General features: G+C 45.4%; 1 protein-coding gene across 1 annotated transcript; it reads left to right on the top strand.

Moving 5' to 3' along the window:
• On the top strand, nt 1–8,081 carry KRT84 (keratin 84). The gene is made up of 9 exons (XM_003405031.3): nt 1–633; nt 2,189–2,397; nt 3,075–3,135; nt 3,641–3,736; nt 4,649–4,813; nt 4,969–5,094; nt 5,590–5,810; nt 6,287–6,318; nt 7,786–8,081. Exons 1-9 carry the CDS (start codon nt 82–84, stop codon nt 8,079–8,081), a joined length of 1,758 nt encoding a protein of 585 aa, XP_003405079.1. The 5' UTR covers nt 1–81.
• The last annotated feature ends 8,283 nt before the right edge of the window (nt 8,082–16,364 follow it).

Genomic DNA, 16,364 nt, shown 5'->3' on the forward strand with positions numbered 1-16,364 from the left:
ATCCACTAGCCTCAGAGGGACTCCTGGCTCCAGCTTGCCCCACTCTACACTTGTTTCTTTGCTTCGACCCAAAAAACCACCATGTCTTGCCGTTCCTACCGAGTCAGCTCTGGTCGCCGGGTGGGCAATTTCAGCTCCTGCTCGGCAGTGACACCCCAGAGCCTGAACTGCTTCCGGGCCAGCTCTCTTTCCTGCAGGAGTGGGCTTGGATTCCGGGGCCTGGGCAGCTTTGGTAGCCGGAGTGTCACCACCTTTGGATCATACTCACCCCGGATAGCGGCTGTAGGCCCTCGTCCCCTCCGCTGTGGAGTTGGCTTTAGTGCTGGCAGTAGGGTGGCCTTTGGTTTTGGTGATAGAAGTGGTGTTGGTCTGGGTTTTGGTGCCGGCAATGGTGTTGGTCTTGGGTTTGGAGCTGGCAGTGGCCTTGGCTATGGCTTCTGCGCCCCTGGCTTTGGTTACCGAGTTGGAGGAGTTGGAGTCCCAGCAGCCCCACCTATCACAGCTGTGACTGTTAACCAGAGCCTGCTGACCCCTCTCAACCTGGAGATTGACCCCAATGCACAGAGAGTGAAGAAGGATGAGAAGGAGCAAATCAAGATCCTCAACGACAGATTTGCCTCCTTCATTGACAAGGTACCTATAATAGCTGAATATCTGTATCTGGGATAATGACAGCTGGAATGCACTGTGGTCCTCTTTCTCTTATGAAGAACTGGCCGAGGTCTGGGGCTTCAACCTGTACCCCAGATCCTTCAGGTGTCAAGAAAAGGCATCATGGTGTGATTTCTGGGTCACTCTGCTGCTGCAGAGTAAGGACAAGCCTGAGGAAAACTGCATGGTGGGATAGACTAAGACAGTGTGTCTTCTGGAGGAAAGTGGAACATCCAGCCAAATATGAGGGCATTTAGGCAAACTAAGACCTACCATCTGGTAACTTAAAAATATCTCCCAAAAAAGGCTGGAAACTTTAGGACTTCAGCCGGGTGTCGGCTGGTGTATGTTTAAAAGGTTTTATCCTTTGAGATCCTCAGGCTCTTTTTGAGGTTTTCACAGTTTCTGAGGCTGGGGAACAATATCTACACAGGTCTAGGAAAGTGGAGAATGGAGTTGAGTAATTTTGCATTAAAAAACAAAGAATTTTTTCAACAATCTTGATTGTTTTATAGTGAAATACTTATTATCTGAGTCTATACAGCCCAGATTACTTCTGATTCTCTATTTATAGTATTGTAGACACAGCTTGAGTTTAAACTCCTCCAAACTGTGAAACTTGAGTAATGAGTTTATTTACTGGGAGTATGTAGTTAGGCAAACCACATCATTTGAAACCATTCAAAAAAAGTTTTTTTCAGGATTAAATTCACTTGGGAGTCTAGTCCATAAAGGAGAGAACCCATAACCCCACCAACATGGAGTATCAAGATTCATGCTGAGTTTCCTAGGTTGGGAGAAATGGTAGAGAATGACCACCAGTAATCACTGATCTTCAGGCTGATATAGGGGAGCAGTGATGTGGATAAGCCAAAAGAACTGACATCTCACAAACCATGTCTCCAAGAAGCTAGAATGCTTTGATTGTGACTGAGAATGGAAATTAATCTGTGAGCTTCAGTTTTCTCGTCTCTAAAATGTGGGGGTTGGAGCAAATGATGTTTAAGTTTTTCTACAGCTCTACAAGTCTCAGACAATGGAATATCTTGGATGGTGGATATGACTTACAACCTGGTAATTCCCATCTCTAGTACCATACAATGAAGCCCCATCCATACAATGAAGACACCACCCCACCCTAAATGTATTTCACCCTGCTTCTCATTCTTTGCTGGAATGAATGACATAATTTTTTTTAGACATAGGCAAAACATTGGCTTAAGCAGAATCAATCTTCCTAACTTCCTGATGGAAGCTGGCTTATACATTTCTTAGAAGGTAGAAGGGGAAGAAAGGCACTCAAGTGTTTTGGTTCAAAAGCCTCTACTTGTAGCTGAGCCTGACTGAGCATGAGAAGGGGATCACAGGCTTGCCCCTACAGCTTCTATCAAGTTAGAGGAGAAGAGACAGTCAGTAAAAGAGAGAACAATGTCAACACGTGGTTGGACTTCATCCTTAGCCATCTGAATAACTGGTCAACATGTGGGTGGCCCTTTCGAGCACTTCAATTGCCATTTCTTTACCCCTGTGAATCTAGGTGCGATTCCTGGAGCAGCAGAATAAGCTCCTAGAGACCAAGTGGAGCTTCCTCCAAGAGCAGAAATGCACCAGGAGCAACCTGGAGCCCCTCTTCGAGAGTTATATCAACAACCTGCGGAGGCAGCTTGACGCAGCGGCCAGTGACCAGGCTCGGTTAAAGGCCGAGAGGAACAACTTGCAGGATGTCCTTGAAGGCTTCAAGAAGAAGTGAGTGTCATCTCGACTGCACATTCTGAGGATGGTAGTGAGCTGGCCCCAAAAGCAGCAGCCACACTCAGATGAGAGCAGCTAGAAGGATCAGGGTTGAATGTGGGTTACAATACCCAGCCTGGGGGCAGGCAGGGGATTGGGACAGTGACATGTAACGTGGGAGGGGGAGGCTCTTGAGAAATAAGAAGACTTGAAATTGGGGGTGGGTATCCATTGCCGAGTCAGAATCGACTTGAAGGCAATGATTTTTGTTCTGGCCCATAGTTCTACCTGTGGGAATAGGTGAATTGATCCCAGAAGTAGGTGGCCTCTGATTTTGAAAACAGTGATCAGGTTCAGCCTTAAGTTGAGTCCTCTTTCCTCATTGGTCAAGTGAAATGACCATAAGTATTTTCTAACTGAAGAGCATAGCAGTGATCCAGACTTTCAGATCCCAAATCCCAATTTGAGGAAGTAAAAGGGATTTGGATAAACTGAGGGCTACTGGCTTATAAAAAGTCCTGAAGGTGGGAGAGAGAGGATGATAGCATGTGGGTGGCAGCAGAAAGCCATGCTTCTGGTTGGACCAAAGAGGTCTTAAAGGCCCACTGGGAAGTCAGAAATAATTGAGTCTCAGTTCAGAGTGAGAACTCACCGCCTCCCCCCCGCCCCAACCCCAATGCTTATCATCCCAGGTATGAAGAGGAGGTGTGCTCCCGGACCAGTGCTGAGAATGAGTTTGTGGCTCTGAAGAAGGTAAGGGGGAGCAACAGGCCCAGGCAAACTTCCCTTCCGGATAGGCAAATGTTTTCTAGATGTCCTAGGAAACTGCCAGGTAGCCTTATGGGGTCTGGGACCATGTAAAGATAGTATAGAACCTCTAAGATCAAAACAGTTTCCCTTCAAAAGATGGATTTGGCCTCAGATTATTTAGGATTAGGTCTTCACAAAAACAGATGTCTAAAGAGATGACCTTTTAAGGGTCTTGAATTATCCAGATTTCTCCCTGCCTCTAAATAAGCATCAGAACTAAGATTGCATTTAGGGTGAGAATCCAGCAGTCACTGGGGGAGTTTTCACATTCTAGTGGGGGGAAAAACAATATTCTCTAAGCTTCATTTCCACCCTGTGACTTCATCACCCAACCTGAAAGCTCTGCGAGAATTGGCCTGATCTTCCCACCCATCTCTGGATTTGTCAAGGAGGGAAGGTGAAACAAACACAGAGGTAATGAGAATTTATCCTTCTCTCCTTTATGCAGGATGTGGATACAGCTTTCTTGAATAAATCTGACCTAGAAGCCAACGTGGATACCCTCACTCAGGAAATTGATTTCCTGAAAGCCCTATACATGGAGGTGAGGACTCATCCTCTCTCAGCCATCCATGGAGACCAGTGCTTGGCCTGAACTCCCGAAGGGCTTAGTCTGGGATGGCATATTTTCAAACATATGGTATCAACATCTTTTCTCCCACTCAAATCTATATGCTTTACATGTTGGTGTATCAAGAAGAGAAGGTAAGGTAAGCCAGCTTCTCAGCAGCCTTATTCAGGCCTTTGAATAAACTCTTTAGATCTATAGGATCCAAATCCTTATTGGTCAATCCAAAGGCTGGGATCTAGGAACCTCATGTCCCATTTATCAGTTAAAAGCTCTGGGACACTTATTTTCCAGGAGATGTAAGAAACATTACCAGTTTGATCCAATTAGCCAATCCAACTTGCTACCTTTTGCTTCATAAGTGGTCTATTTGGTCTGCTATAGACCCAGCCAGAGCCAAATTTTTAGCACTAAGCGGGAGGGCTAAAGAAAACTCCCTCACCTAGCAGAGCAGTTCCAAAGCCCCTGGTTTTATTAAGGACTTGGAATATAGGAATTCCTAGATCATGAAGTCCTATAATACTGTCAGCTCTCAACAATCCATGGCCGGCACAGCCACTCTGTGGATAATCCAAAAAAAAGCTTAAGCCTTAGCATGGCCCCCTCTCCCCTCCACCAAGTTCCTAGGGCCTCATGGTTTTAATAATCCCCTAAGAAATGTTAGGTGAGTATTAGGTGAGGATAATAAAGGGATGTTTCCAAAGGTGTAACAAGGGTTCAAACTGAAATGGTTCTCAGATCTGTCTTTACACAGCCCTCTGTTTGGACTATCTACTGCTCTCCTTTGCTCTGAACCATGACATCCTGACATCCTGGGGACCCTGGGGCCCAGCCTAGACCACTGAAAGGGTCCCTGAGCCCATCCATCTTGTTGGTCCTCCAACACAGGAGATCCAGTTGCTGCAGTCACACATCTCAGAGACATCAGTCATCGTGAAGATGGACAACAGCCGGGACCTGGACCTCAATGGAATCATTGCTGATATCAAGGCCCAGTATGAGGAGATTGCCAGGCGTAGCCGGGCTGATGCTGAGGCCTGGTACCAGACCAAGGTGGGTAGCAGAGGCTTGGGAAAGGTTGTAGGCAGCAACTGGAGAGAAGACTCATATACAACAGAGTGGGCCCAGTAGAGGTCTGAGGTCCCCAACTCAGTGGTGTCTGTGGTCTTGACCTGACCTTTAAACTCTTGGCACACCACCATCCCCAGTACGAAGAGATGCGAGTAACAGCTGGACTGCACTGTGACAACCTACGCAACACACGGGATGAGATCAATGAGCTGACCCGCCTGATTCAGAGGCTGAAGGCAGAGATTGAGCATGCCAAGGCTCAGGTAGGAAAAGACGAGTGGAAACCCCAGAGGAAAGAGGGGCAGGTTCCCAAGCTTTGGGGAGCCCCAAGTCTGATGATGTAGAGGACCAAGGACCAAGACTCAAAAACAAAGGCATGGAGGGATTCATCTAAGAAGGCTTTCTAGAGGAGAAAAATGTGGAAGGAAGGGGGGTCTACCATATGAAAGGAAAGGCCGGGAGCAGACTCAGACAGGCAAGGCGAGGCAGAAAAAATAGGTTTTCTCTTTGAACCCCATGGGTCTTGAGGCAGAATAAATTAGGAAGGGCAAATCAGAGGAGGTAGAAACTGAAAGAAAGCAACAGTACTTGTCCCTGATGACATCAAACCACAGAGTCACCAATCTATGGAGAGGCAGCCCCCAAAGTGGCACCAAGCTGTGTTCCTACCAGCAGGGAATAGGGTTTCTAATCCCACTTGGGGATTCCCCCACTCCTGGCCCCTGCCAAAGCCCACCTGCATTCTGCCCTCCCTGCAGCGCGCCAAGCTGGAAGCCGCAGTGGCCGAGGCAGAGCAGCAGGGTGAGGCAGCCCTCAATGATGCCAAGTGCAAGCTGGCTGAGCTGGAGGCTGCCCTGCAGCAGGCCAAGCAGGACATGGCACGGCAGCTGCGTGAGTACCAGGAGCTGATGAACACCAAGCTGGGCCTGGACATCGAGATCGCCACCTACAGACAGCTGCTGGAGGGCGAGGAGAGCCGGTGAGTGCTCTCAGTGCAGCGTGACAGGGTGAGGCCAGGCTTAGGCATCTAGAAAGACTGACTAAGGGGACTGGGGAGAACCAGGTGAAGAAGTGCTGAAAAGAGCAATCTCTAGAGGTGATGATACCTCTTCTGCAAACATTAGTCTGAAGTTGCCCTTGGCAAGGGATTGGAGGAAGGCTCCAGATCAGTGTCCCCCAAATGCAAGTTTGTAGACAAGTTGCACCAGGCCCACAAGGTGTTTTTCTTGGTTGGTGAATTTATTACAAAAAAAACAATAATACATTTCCTTAGATATTTTGATTCAATAGTTTTGGGGCCAGGACCATGTAGTTTTTCAAAACCCAGATGTATGCATAGCCAGGGGTGAGGGCTGCTGGTCCACTTGACCCCTTGGCCAAGAAAACCCTTTTTATAGCAAGTAGGTTTTCAGAGAACAACAGTGCTTGTGAACTGACTTGTTTCTTCCTCTCCAGGATCTGTGAAGGTGTCGGACCAGTGAACATATGTAAGAACTTAAGTCTTTTCCCTCTTGATAAATTTCTCCCCAAATTGCCTTTAAACTCAGGCCCACCGTGGGGTCAGGAGCCTGCCAAGAAGATGGCAGGGCTGGCCCTGAGAGTCAGGGGAGGAGGGACCATGTGGTCCCTGGCCTGGGAGCACATCCTTAGCCAAAGTCTAAGGTCTGCCAAGAGCTTGCCTTGCCCAGAGCAATGCATTCACAAAGGTTTGCAGCAGCTACAAGGTAGAAGAAGGTTCCAGGAAGGAGTCAGTCTTTCTTGCTTTGAGTGGCCTTGTCCTTCAAGTGCAAAGGCCAAGGAAAGGCTCGTGCCAGGAAATTTTCTTACCACTGATGGCAGGGGAGGGAACAAGGCTGAACAGAAGTCCCACCTGCTGCTGAGGCCAGACAATCAAAGCACTGATTGTGCCCAAATCATTAAGGGCTGTGCTGGCCACTGTGGAGTGGGGGCACAAAGAAGTACAAAAGCTAGTCCCCGCTCTCTACAGTTGTAGTCTTCTTGAGGAGATGAGTCCTATCCACCATCAACCTAATCTTCAAAGGATCCCTGGAGGGAGGAGTAGGCATTTGGCATCCCTGCATACCCAGAGATAACACATGATTTGCCCAAAGCTAGTCAGTGGCACAGCCAGAATCCAAACCCAGGTTTCTGACTCCAAAATCATAAACATTCCCTAGTGTGTGGTGGAACCAAGTGCTAAAGCGGGTGGGTCAGAGCTCCTAGTGCTCAGGAAAAAACACCCACATAGAGGGGGAGGCAGCAGGAAGTGGCTTTCTGCAGGAGGTTAGGCTTACCTCGACATCACAGACGGCAGGAAGGATTCTGCTAAGAGGAGAGGGCAGAGGAAGCTGTGTCTCTGCAGATGAGGGCTGGTCTAAACCAGGTTTAGTCAGATAGGGCAGAGGGTATGCCCAGGGGAGACCAAAGAGCTACAGAGCAAAGGGGCTGCTGCTGGGTCAGAAGAGTAGGGATAGGGGCTAGTGTTGGAGGGTTTCTTGTGTGCTCATCTAGGTGGACATGTGAGGACCAGAAGGGGCATAATACTATTGGAAGGGAAAACCCTTGTGGTTTTATGGAGGTCAATGTTACACCTGCCTATATAATCCAGCTCAGCTCCCTACCCCTCCCAAACACAATTCAATGGGATTTTGGCTACATCTAATTGATAGTCAACCCATGGATATATGCACACAACTGGTGAATTCGCTGGAGTCTCCCATTTTAATCTAGATGTTTGACCTTAGTGTAATCACCCAGACTAGAGAAGGAAAAAATGGGTACTGACTGTGTAGACAATAGGGACCACTTCTATCCAGGCCACTTCCGCTGATGGTAGTCCCGGGCCGCCAGACCCCCAGATGCAGCCCAGCAGGGAGCATGGAGAACTGGGCCCCTGGGCCCGTCGGGAGCGCCCTGGAATGGGCAATCTCTCTGACCGTTTCTTCCTCCCGCAGCTGTCAGCAGCTCCCGCGGCGGCGTGGTGTGCCGCCCCGAACCCTCTGTCCCCAGCTCCGCCCTCTCCCGCAGCGGGGTCGCCTGCAGCTCAAGCTTGGGCGGGGCTCAGGTGTCCGCGGCCAGCCGGGACCTGCTGGTCTCGGGCACCAGGGCCGGCTCGGTGCTCGTGGGCGAGGCCTGCGCCCCCAGTGTCCCCTGCACCCTGCCCATCGAAGGGGGCTTCAGCAGCTGCAGCGGCGGCCGCAGCAGCGTCCGCTTTGTCTCCACCACCACCTCTTGCCGGACCAAGTACTGAGAGCCAAGCCCCAGACAGCCACTGCCGAGAGAGGAACCAGCTCAACCTCCCCTGCTTCTGTTCCCCGAGACGCGTAGACTCGGCGCCTGAGACATCTCCAGCCACCCTCCTGCCAGGAAGCCGCCACTCGACTCTCCCCAGCGGCTGTTCTGCCTGGCCAGGATTTGTCACCATGTAGATGCCCCATCCACAGCTCCTAACTCCCCATTTGTTTCCTTTGGACCATCCAGCTGAATAGCCTCAAGAAGTGCAAATTTGACAAGAGAATCACACAACTCGGTCGGAAGGGGAGAGAAAGAACAGTTCACACCCGAAAAGAATGTGTTTGAGCATAGTCATCCTCAGTCATCATCATGCAGGCTTTGGACTAATTTGGGGAGTGGAGAGTTGACTGTCCATACACAAGCGTCTTGTCTTTAGCCCACCGCCCTTTGCTTTCTTCCTCTTCCTTTCCCTAGAAGGAGAAGGTTCTTTCCTTCTGTTCACCATCTAAAAAGATCCAAAGTCCTTGGTGGCCCAAGGGACCCCTAAGTCCCCTGAAATAGTTCCTCTCCCAGTGGCATATGTCCTAGCTGTTTCTCTTCTTGGGTTCTTGGTTTAAGTCCGGCCTGTGAGTCTACACATGGGTGGGGTACATGGAGAGGTGGGCTTTGCAGCACTCAAGGTACCCTTGCCCCATTGTGGTGTAAGGCCCAGTCCTACCTACTGAAGGAAGTTTTGTACCTGCAAGCTCCAGTGAGGGCTGGGAGTGAGGGTGGGTGCCTGTCTATACTACTCTTTGTGTTCCTGGATTTTCAATAAACTTGCCAAGCTAACTTCACAAAGACTCTGGCCTCTCCTTCTGAATCACACTGGGATTAGGGAAGATTCCTGCCTAGACTCCACCCTACTGAGGGCCTGCCAGGGGCAGAGTCTGGTGTCCTGGGCACTGGAGACACACTGAGGAAAGAGGACTCAGATCCTTCCCTGAGGTGGCTCACAGTCCAGCAAGGGAGAAGAGGCATGTAGCAAAGGCCCTGAAAGCAAGGGCCAAGCAGCCTGCTTCTCTCCAGGTATGCCTCATACCCACAGGTGTCCTCCCACCAACCAAGGCAAACCTATATAGCTATTACGCAGATCCCATCCCATCCAATTCTTCTGGGATCATTGCAGGGACCTCCCAGTCTTTCTGCCCTCACTTTTAAACCCATCCAATTCATTTACCATGATGCTGAAGGTCCCTGGGTGGCACTAACAGTTTATGCTCGACTGCTAACTGATTTGAGCTCAGCTGCTAACTGAAAGGTTAACAGTTCAAACCCACCCAGCACTGCCATGGGAGAAAGATCTGGCAATCTGCTGCCATAAAGATTACAGCCAAGAAAACCCTGTGGAGCTCAGTTCTACTCTGTAAGACATGGGGTCATCATGCTGCTAGACAGATCTTTCTCACATAGAAAACTGATCATGACTCTCGCCTGTTTATGGCCCTCAGTGGCTCCCTATTGCCTTCTAGAAATAACCTAAGCTCCTTAAGAGGGCATGCAAAGTGTGATCTGCTTAAACATTTTCACCTGCCGTCATCCTTTCCATGCACCCCACTTCCAACATTTCACCTTTTTTTTTCATCCTTTCAGCAAACATTTGATATGTGCCTACCACACAACAGGATACACAATCAACACCCATGGAAGCAGCAAGTCAAGAAATCAAAAGACACATTGCTTTGGGCAAATCTGCTGCAAAAGACCTCTTTTAGAGTGTTGAAAAGCAAAGATGTCACCTTGAAGACTAAGGTGCACCTGACCAAAACCATGGTGTTTTCAATTGTCTCCTACGCATGTGAAAGCTGGATGATGAATAAAGAAGACTGAAGAAGAATTGGTGCCTTTGAATTATGGTGTTGGAGAAGAACATTGAATATACAATGGGCTGCAAAAAGAATGAACAAATCTGTCTTGGAAGAAGTACAACCAGGATGCTCCTTAGAAGCAAGAATGGCGAGGCTACACCTCAAATACTTTGGACATGTTGTCAGGAGGGATCAGTCCCTGGAGAAGGACATTATGCTTGGTAGAGGGTCAACGAAAAAGAGGAAGACCCTCAATGAGATGGATTGACATAGTGGCTGCAACAGTAGGCTTAAGCATAGCAACGATTGTGAGGATGGCACAGGACCAGGCAGTGTTTCCTTCTGCTGGCACCTAACAACAACAGCAACACAACAGGCATGATTCTGGGAGAATACTGGTGAACAAGATTTGATTTTTGCCCTCAAAGAGCTTATAGTCCAGTCTGATAGATGGACTGGTAAACAAGCAATTATGATTCAACATGCTAAGTACTGTATTAAAAGTAGAACCAATGCCACAACGGACAGAGAAGAAACCCAACTCAGACTTTGGGCTTCATTGAAAGCTTCCTGGAGGATGTGATATGAAGGATGGTAAGTCAGCCTTACTAAGACAAGGAAGTATCCCAAGCAGAGGCAACAGCACGTGCAAAAGCAGGAGGTTGGAGAGAACATGACAAGTTTGGGGGCCTGTCTATAGTTGAGTATGACTATAGGATAGAATGTAAGAAAGCACACAGTGGGGATAGGAATCGGCCAAGGCACAGTCATGATCAGAACCCTGGGCATAGCTCCACTAGGGCACATACCTCGGCCAGCACTGTAAGAACCTTCAGGTTGCTCTGTTCACAGCCTAAGGCATGCCTGACCCTGGACTCATCAACCTACCTGATCTCCTGCTTCCAGGGGCTCCTGGCCTCCCACCTCATCTCCCATGTGAAAAGTCACACACAACCTTCAGACAGCAGAACACCAAAACTGCCCCCACTTGGTCTTGGTGCCTCTTCTCAGCTAGACCTACACCGACTCTACACCACTTATCGATTTATTGTCTCAGCTTAAAATTCACCCTTCATTGCCTGTACTGTGAAAATGGATATGTTCCCCTTAAGTATTTTTCCTTTGGCAGCCAGCGCATTGTTAATCTTTGTCAGTAGATATTGCAATAGACTTTGGAGAGACATTACAGAGAAACATAAAACAGAGGGATCAAAAAGAAAACAAATAATAAAATGGTAGACTTAAATAACACCATATTAATGATTACATTAAATGTAAATTTTCTAAACATATCAATTAAATGACAGAGATGGTCAGATTGGGTTTTCTAAAAAAAAAGATTCACATGTATGCTGTCCACAAGATATTGCTATTCCCAAGATACTCACTTTAAATATAAAGACTTAGGTCCAAACTAAAAGGATGGAAACAGATATACCATGAAAACAATAATCAAAAGAAAGCTGGAGCAACAATATTAATATTAGGCCAAGTAGATTTTAGAACAAGGAATATTACCAGCAATAAAGAGAGACATTATATAAAACTAAGAGGGTCAATTCACCACGAAAACAACAATTTCTAAATGCATATGTACCTATGCATCTAACAACAGAGCTTTAAAATTCATGAAGCACAGTCTGATAGAACTGAAATGAGAAATAGGCAAATCCACAACTGTACTTGAAAATTTAAGCACTCCTCTTTTAGTAATCAATAGAACAAGTAGACAGAAAGTCAGTAAGGATATAGGCTTGAATAACACTATCAGCTGACCTGACTTAACTGACATTTTTAAAACACTGCACTGCAAAACAGAAAAATACACATTTTTTTTTAAATTGCAAGCAGGGAATATTCACCAAGATAGATGATATCTGGGCTATAAAACAAATCTTAGCAAGTTTAAAGACTCAAGCCAACATAACACATGTTCTCTGACCGTAATAGAATTAAATTACATATCAATATCAGAACTGTATCTGTAAAATCCTCCAAATATTTGAAAATCAAGCAACACGTGTCTAAATAACAAGTGGATCAAAGAGAACGTCACAAGGGAAATTAGAAAGTATTTTTACTTGAATGAAACTAAAAATACAATATATCAAATTCATGGGATACAGTTAAGCAGTTCCTAGAAAGTTTATAGCATTAAATTCTTAAACTGGAATAGAATAAAAGTCATAAATAAACGAGCTAAGCTTTCCCCTTAAGAAATTAGAAAGAGAATAGTAAACTAAACACAAAGTAAGCAGAAGAAAAGAAATAAAGAGTATAAAATAATGATGTTGAAAAGCAGAAAAACAATAGATAAAATTAATAAAACTAATACCTGGTTCTTTCAGAAGATCAATAAAATTGATAAATCTCTATCCAAAATGACTGAGAAAAAAAGACAAAAATTAGCAATATTAGGGATGAACAAGGGAACATCTCTACAGACCCTATTGATACCAAAAGGAATATTAAAAAAAAAAAAAAAAGGAATATTACAAACAGCTTTATACTCAAAAATTTTACAACTCAGATGAAATGAACCAATTTCTTGAAAGTCACAAATTGTCAAAACTCATTCGAGAAGAAACAGACAAACTGAAACAAGGGCCGGCTTCATGGGTGTACAACCTGTGTACTCCCACAGAGCTCTACATACAAAGGCGCCATGCAGGGTGCCATGGATTGAGTTGTGTTCCCCCAAAATGCGTGTCAACTTGGCTATCTATGATCCCCAGTATTGTGTGATTGTCCACCATTTTGTCACTTGATGTGATTTTCCTATGCTTGTAAACCCTACCTCTGTGGTGTTAATGAAGTGGGATTAGTGGCAGTTATGTTAATGAGATACAAGATTACATTGTATCTTAAATCAATTTCTGTTGAGATATGAAAGAGAGAAGTGAGGAGAGTGGCATAGAAATCTCATACCACCAAGAAACAAGAGTCAGAAGACAAGCACGTCCTTTGGATCTGGGGTCCCTATAGTGAGAAGCTAGCTCCTCAGCTGGGGAAGACTGATGACAAGGACCTTTCTCCAGAGCCAACAGAGAGAAAAAGCCTTCCCCTGGAGCTGGCACCCTGAATTTGGACTTCTAGCCTCTTAGATTGTGAGACAATAAACTTCCCTTAGTGAAAGCCAGCCACTTGCAGTATTTCTGTTATAGCAGCACTGGATGACTAAGACACATGATCTAACACTCTGCTGTCACTATCTTGAAATTCTTGTTAATTTTTCACAAGGGGCCCTACATTTTTATTTTTCACTGGACCCCACAAATTGTATAACTAGTCCCACCTGAACAGTTCTATATTAAAAAATTGTGTGTACAGTTTAAAGCCTTCCAACAAAGAAAACTCCAGGCTCAAATGCTTTCCCTGGTGAATTCCACCAAACGTTTTAGAAAGAATTCAACATAGACTTTTCCAGAAAATGTGAGGAGAGAAAATTCTTTTTATGAGAACAGCATTACCTGATACCAAAACTAGGTCAAGACATTATAAGAAAAGAAAACTACACACCAATATCCCTCATGAACATACACATAAAAATTCTAAACGATGTATTAGTAAACCCAACAGCAATATATAAAAGAATAACATTTTTTTTAATATTTTACGTATTACTCAAAATATAGACAAATGTGAAACCTAAAATTATAAAACTTCTGAAGTAAAACATAGGAGAAAATCTTGGTGATCTTGGGTTAGACAAAGATTTCTTAGATACAACAGCAAAAGCACAATTTTTAAAAAAAAATTACAAATGGACTTCATTCAATTTTAAAACTTTTGCTCTGCAAAGGACACTATTCAAAAAATGAAAAGACAAGCCATAGACTGGGAGAAAATATTTTCATATCTCATAGCTAGTGCTCAGTAGACACTAGATAAACAGAGGAGGAGGCTTCACCCAGGAACTTCTGCAGAGAGGCAGAGAAGTGTCAAGATCACGGATAATCGTGCTCTGATAGTATCTCGCTGGCTCATTAGTTTTCCTGTTTGTTGTCTGACCTCTCCTACTAGAATATGAGCTTCATTAGGGCAGGGACCTTGGCTTTCAGGTCTATCTCTGTATCTTCAGGACCTAGAGCAGCGCCAGGTACGCAGGAAGTTTCAGTAAATATTTGTAGAACTATTGAATTAGGAGAGGGGTGACAGGGACATAAATTGGAAAACCAAACCCATTGCTGTCAAGTTGATCCTGACTCATAGCGACCGTGTAATACAGAATAGAACTGCCCCACAGAGTTTCCAAGGAGCAGCTGGTGGATTTGAACTGCCAACCTTTTGGTTAGCAGCCATAGCTCTTAACCGCTACACCACCAGGGTTGCCACTGGGACATAAGGAAATGCATATTCTCAGCACCTCCCACAGAAGGCCAAGCTGTCATGTTCCAGGCACTAGACAAGACTGGCTAGCCTGGAGTGGCTCACATTCCTGCCCAAAGTCAGTCACGCCCCTCATGCTCCGCCTGCTGACCAAATGTCTTGGCAGTGCTGATTACCAACCAAACCAAATCCACTGCGTCAAGTCAATTCCGACTCACAGCGACCCTATAGGACAGAGTAGAACTGCCCCGTAGAGTTTCCAAGGAAAGCCTGGTGGACTTGAACTGCCAATGTTTTGGTTAGCAGCCATAGCACTTAACCACTACACCACCAGGGTTTCCAGTTACCAACCACCTGGTAAGAATTTGGGATGACAAAGCACATTCAGGAGAACTTTCCTCTAGAAACCATGGCCTCAGACTAGCAGACTTTCCTATCATTTTTTCTTCTGTGTTGGAACCCTCACCTCTATCCATTATTTAAAAAGCCCATTTCATCTGTCCCATAACAGAGGAAATGTTGTTGTTGTTAGGTGCCATTGAGTTATTTCCAACTCATAGCAACACTATGTACAACAGAATGACATACTGTCCGGTCCCATGCCATCCTCACAATTGTTGCTATGTTTGAGCTCGTTGTTGCAGCCACCATGTCAATCCATCTCTTTGAGGATCTTCCTCTTTTTCGATGGCCTATTTTACCAGGCATGATGTCCTTCTCCAGGGACTGGAGTTGAGATGAAGCTCACCATTCTGGCTTCTAAGGAACATTCTGGCTATACTTCTTCCAAGATAAATTTGTTTATTCTTCTGGCAATACATGGTATACTCAATATCCTTTGCCCAACACAGTAATTCAAAAGCATCAATTCTTCTATCTTCCTCATTCATTGTCCAGCTTTCACATGCATGAGGCAACTGAAAATACCATGGCTTGGGTCAGGCACACCTTAGTCCTCAAAGTAACGTCTTACTTTTTAACACTTTAAAGAGGTCTTTTGCAGCAGATTTGCCCAATGCAATACGTTATTTGATTTCTTGGCTGCTGCTCCCATGGATGTTGATTGTGGATTTAAGTAAAATAAAATCCTTGACAACTTCAACATTTTCTCCAATTATCATGATGTTGCTTATTGGTCCAGCTGTGAGGATTTTTGTTTTCTTTTTTTATGTTGAGGTGTAATCCATACTGAAGGCTGTGGTCTTTGATCTTCATCAGTAAGTGTTTCAAGTCCTCTTCACTTTCAGCCAGCAAGGTTGTGCCATCCACATAATACAGGTTGTTAATGTGTCTTCCTCCAATCCTGACACCTTGTTCTTCTTCATATAGTCCAGCTTCTCAGATTATTTGCTCAGGATACAGACAATAAGTATGGTGAATGGATACAACCCTGACACACACCTTTCTTGATTATAAACCACACAATATCCCCTTGTTCCATTTGAACAATTGCCTCTTGGTCTATGTACGGGTTCCACATGAGCACAATTAAGTGTTCTGGAATTCCCATTCTTCAGAATGTTATCCATAACTTGTTATGATCCACACAGTCGAATACCTTTGTATGGTCAATAAAACACAGGGAAACATCTTTCTGGTATTCTCTGCTTTAAGCCAAGATCCACCTGACATCACCAATGATACCCCTGGTTCCATGTTCTCTTCTGAATCCAGCTTGAATTTCTAGCAGTTCCCTGTCAATGTACCGCTGCAGTCATTTTTGAACTATCTTCAGCAAAATTTTACTTGCAGGTGATAGTCATGACATTGTTTGATAATTTTCACATTCTCTTGGATCACCTTTCTTTGGAATGGGCGCAAATATGGATCTCTTCCAGTCTGCTGGCCAGTGAGCTGTCTTCCAAATTTCTTGGCATAGATGAGTGAGCGCTTCCAGCGTTGTATCCGTTCATTGAAACATCTCAGTTGGTATTCCGTCAATTCCTGAAGCCTTGTTTTTTGCCAGTGACTTCGGTGCAATTTGGACTTCTTCCTTCAGTACCATTGGTTCTTGATCGTATGCTGCTTCCTGAAATGGTTGAATGTTGCCCAAAATCTTTTTGGTACAGTGACTCTGCGTATTCCTTCTATCTTCTTCTGGTGCTTCCTGTATCATTCAGTAT

Source organism: Loxodonta africana, chromosome 4 (genome assembly GCF_030014295.1).
Source record: "Loxodonta africana isolate mLoxAfr1 chromosome 4, mLoxAfr1.hap2, whole genome shotgun sequence".
Taxonomy (NCBI): Eukaryota; Metazoa; Chordata; class Mammalia; order Proboscidea; family Elephantidae; genus Loxodonta; species Loxodonta africana.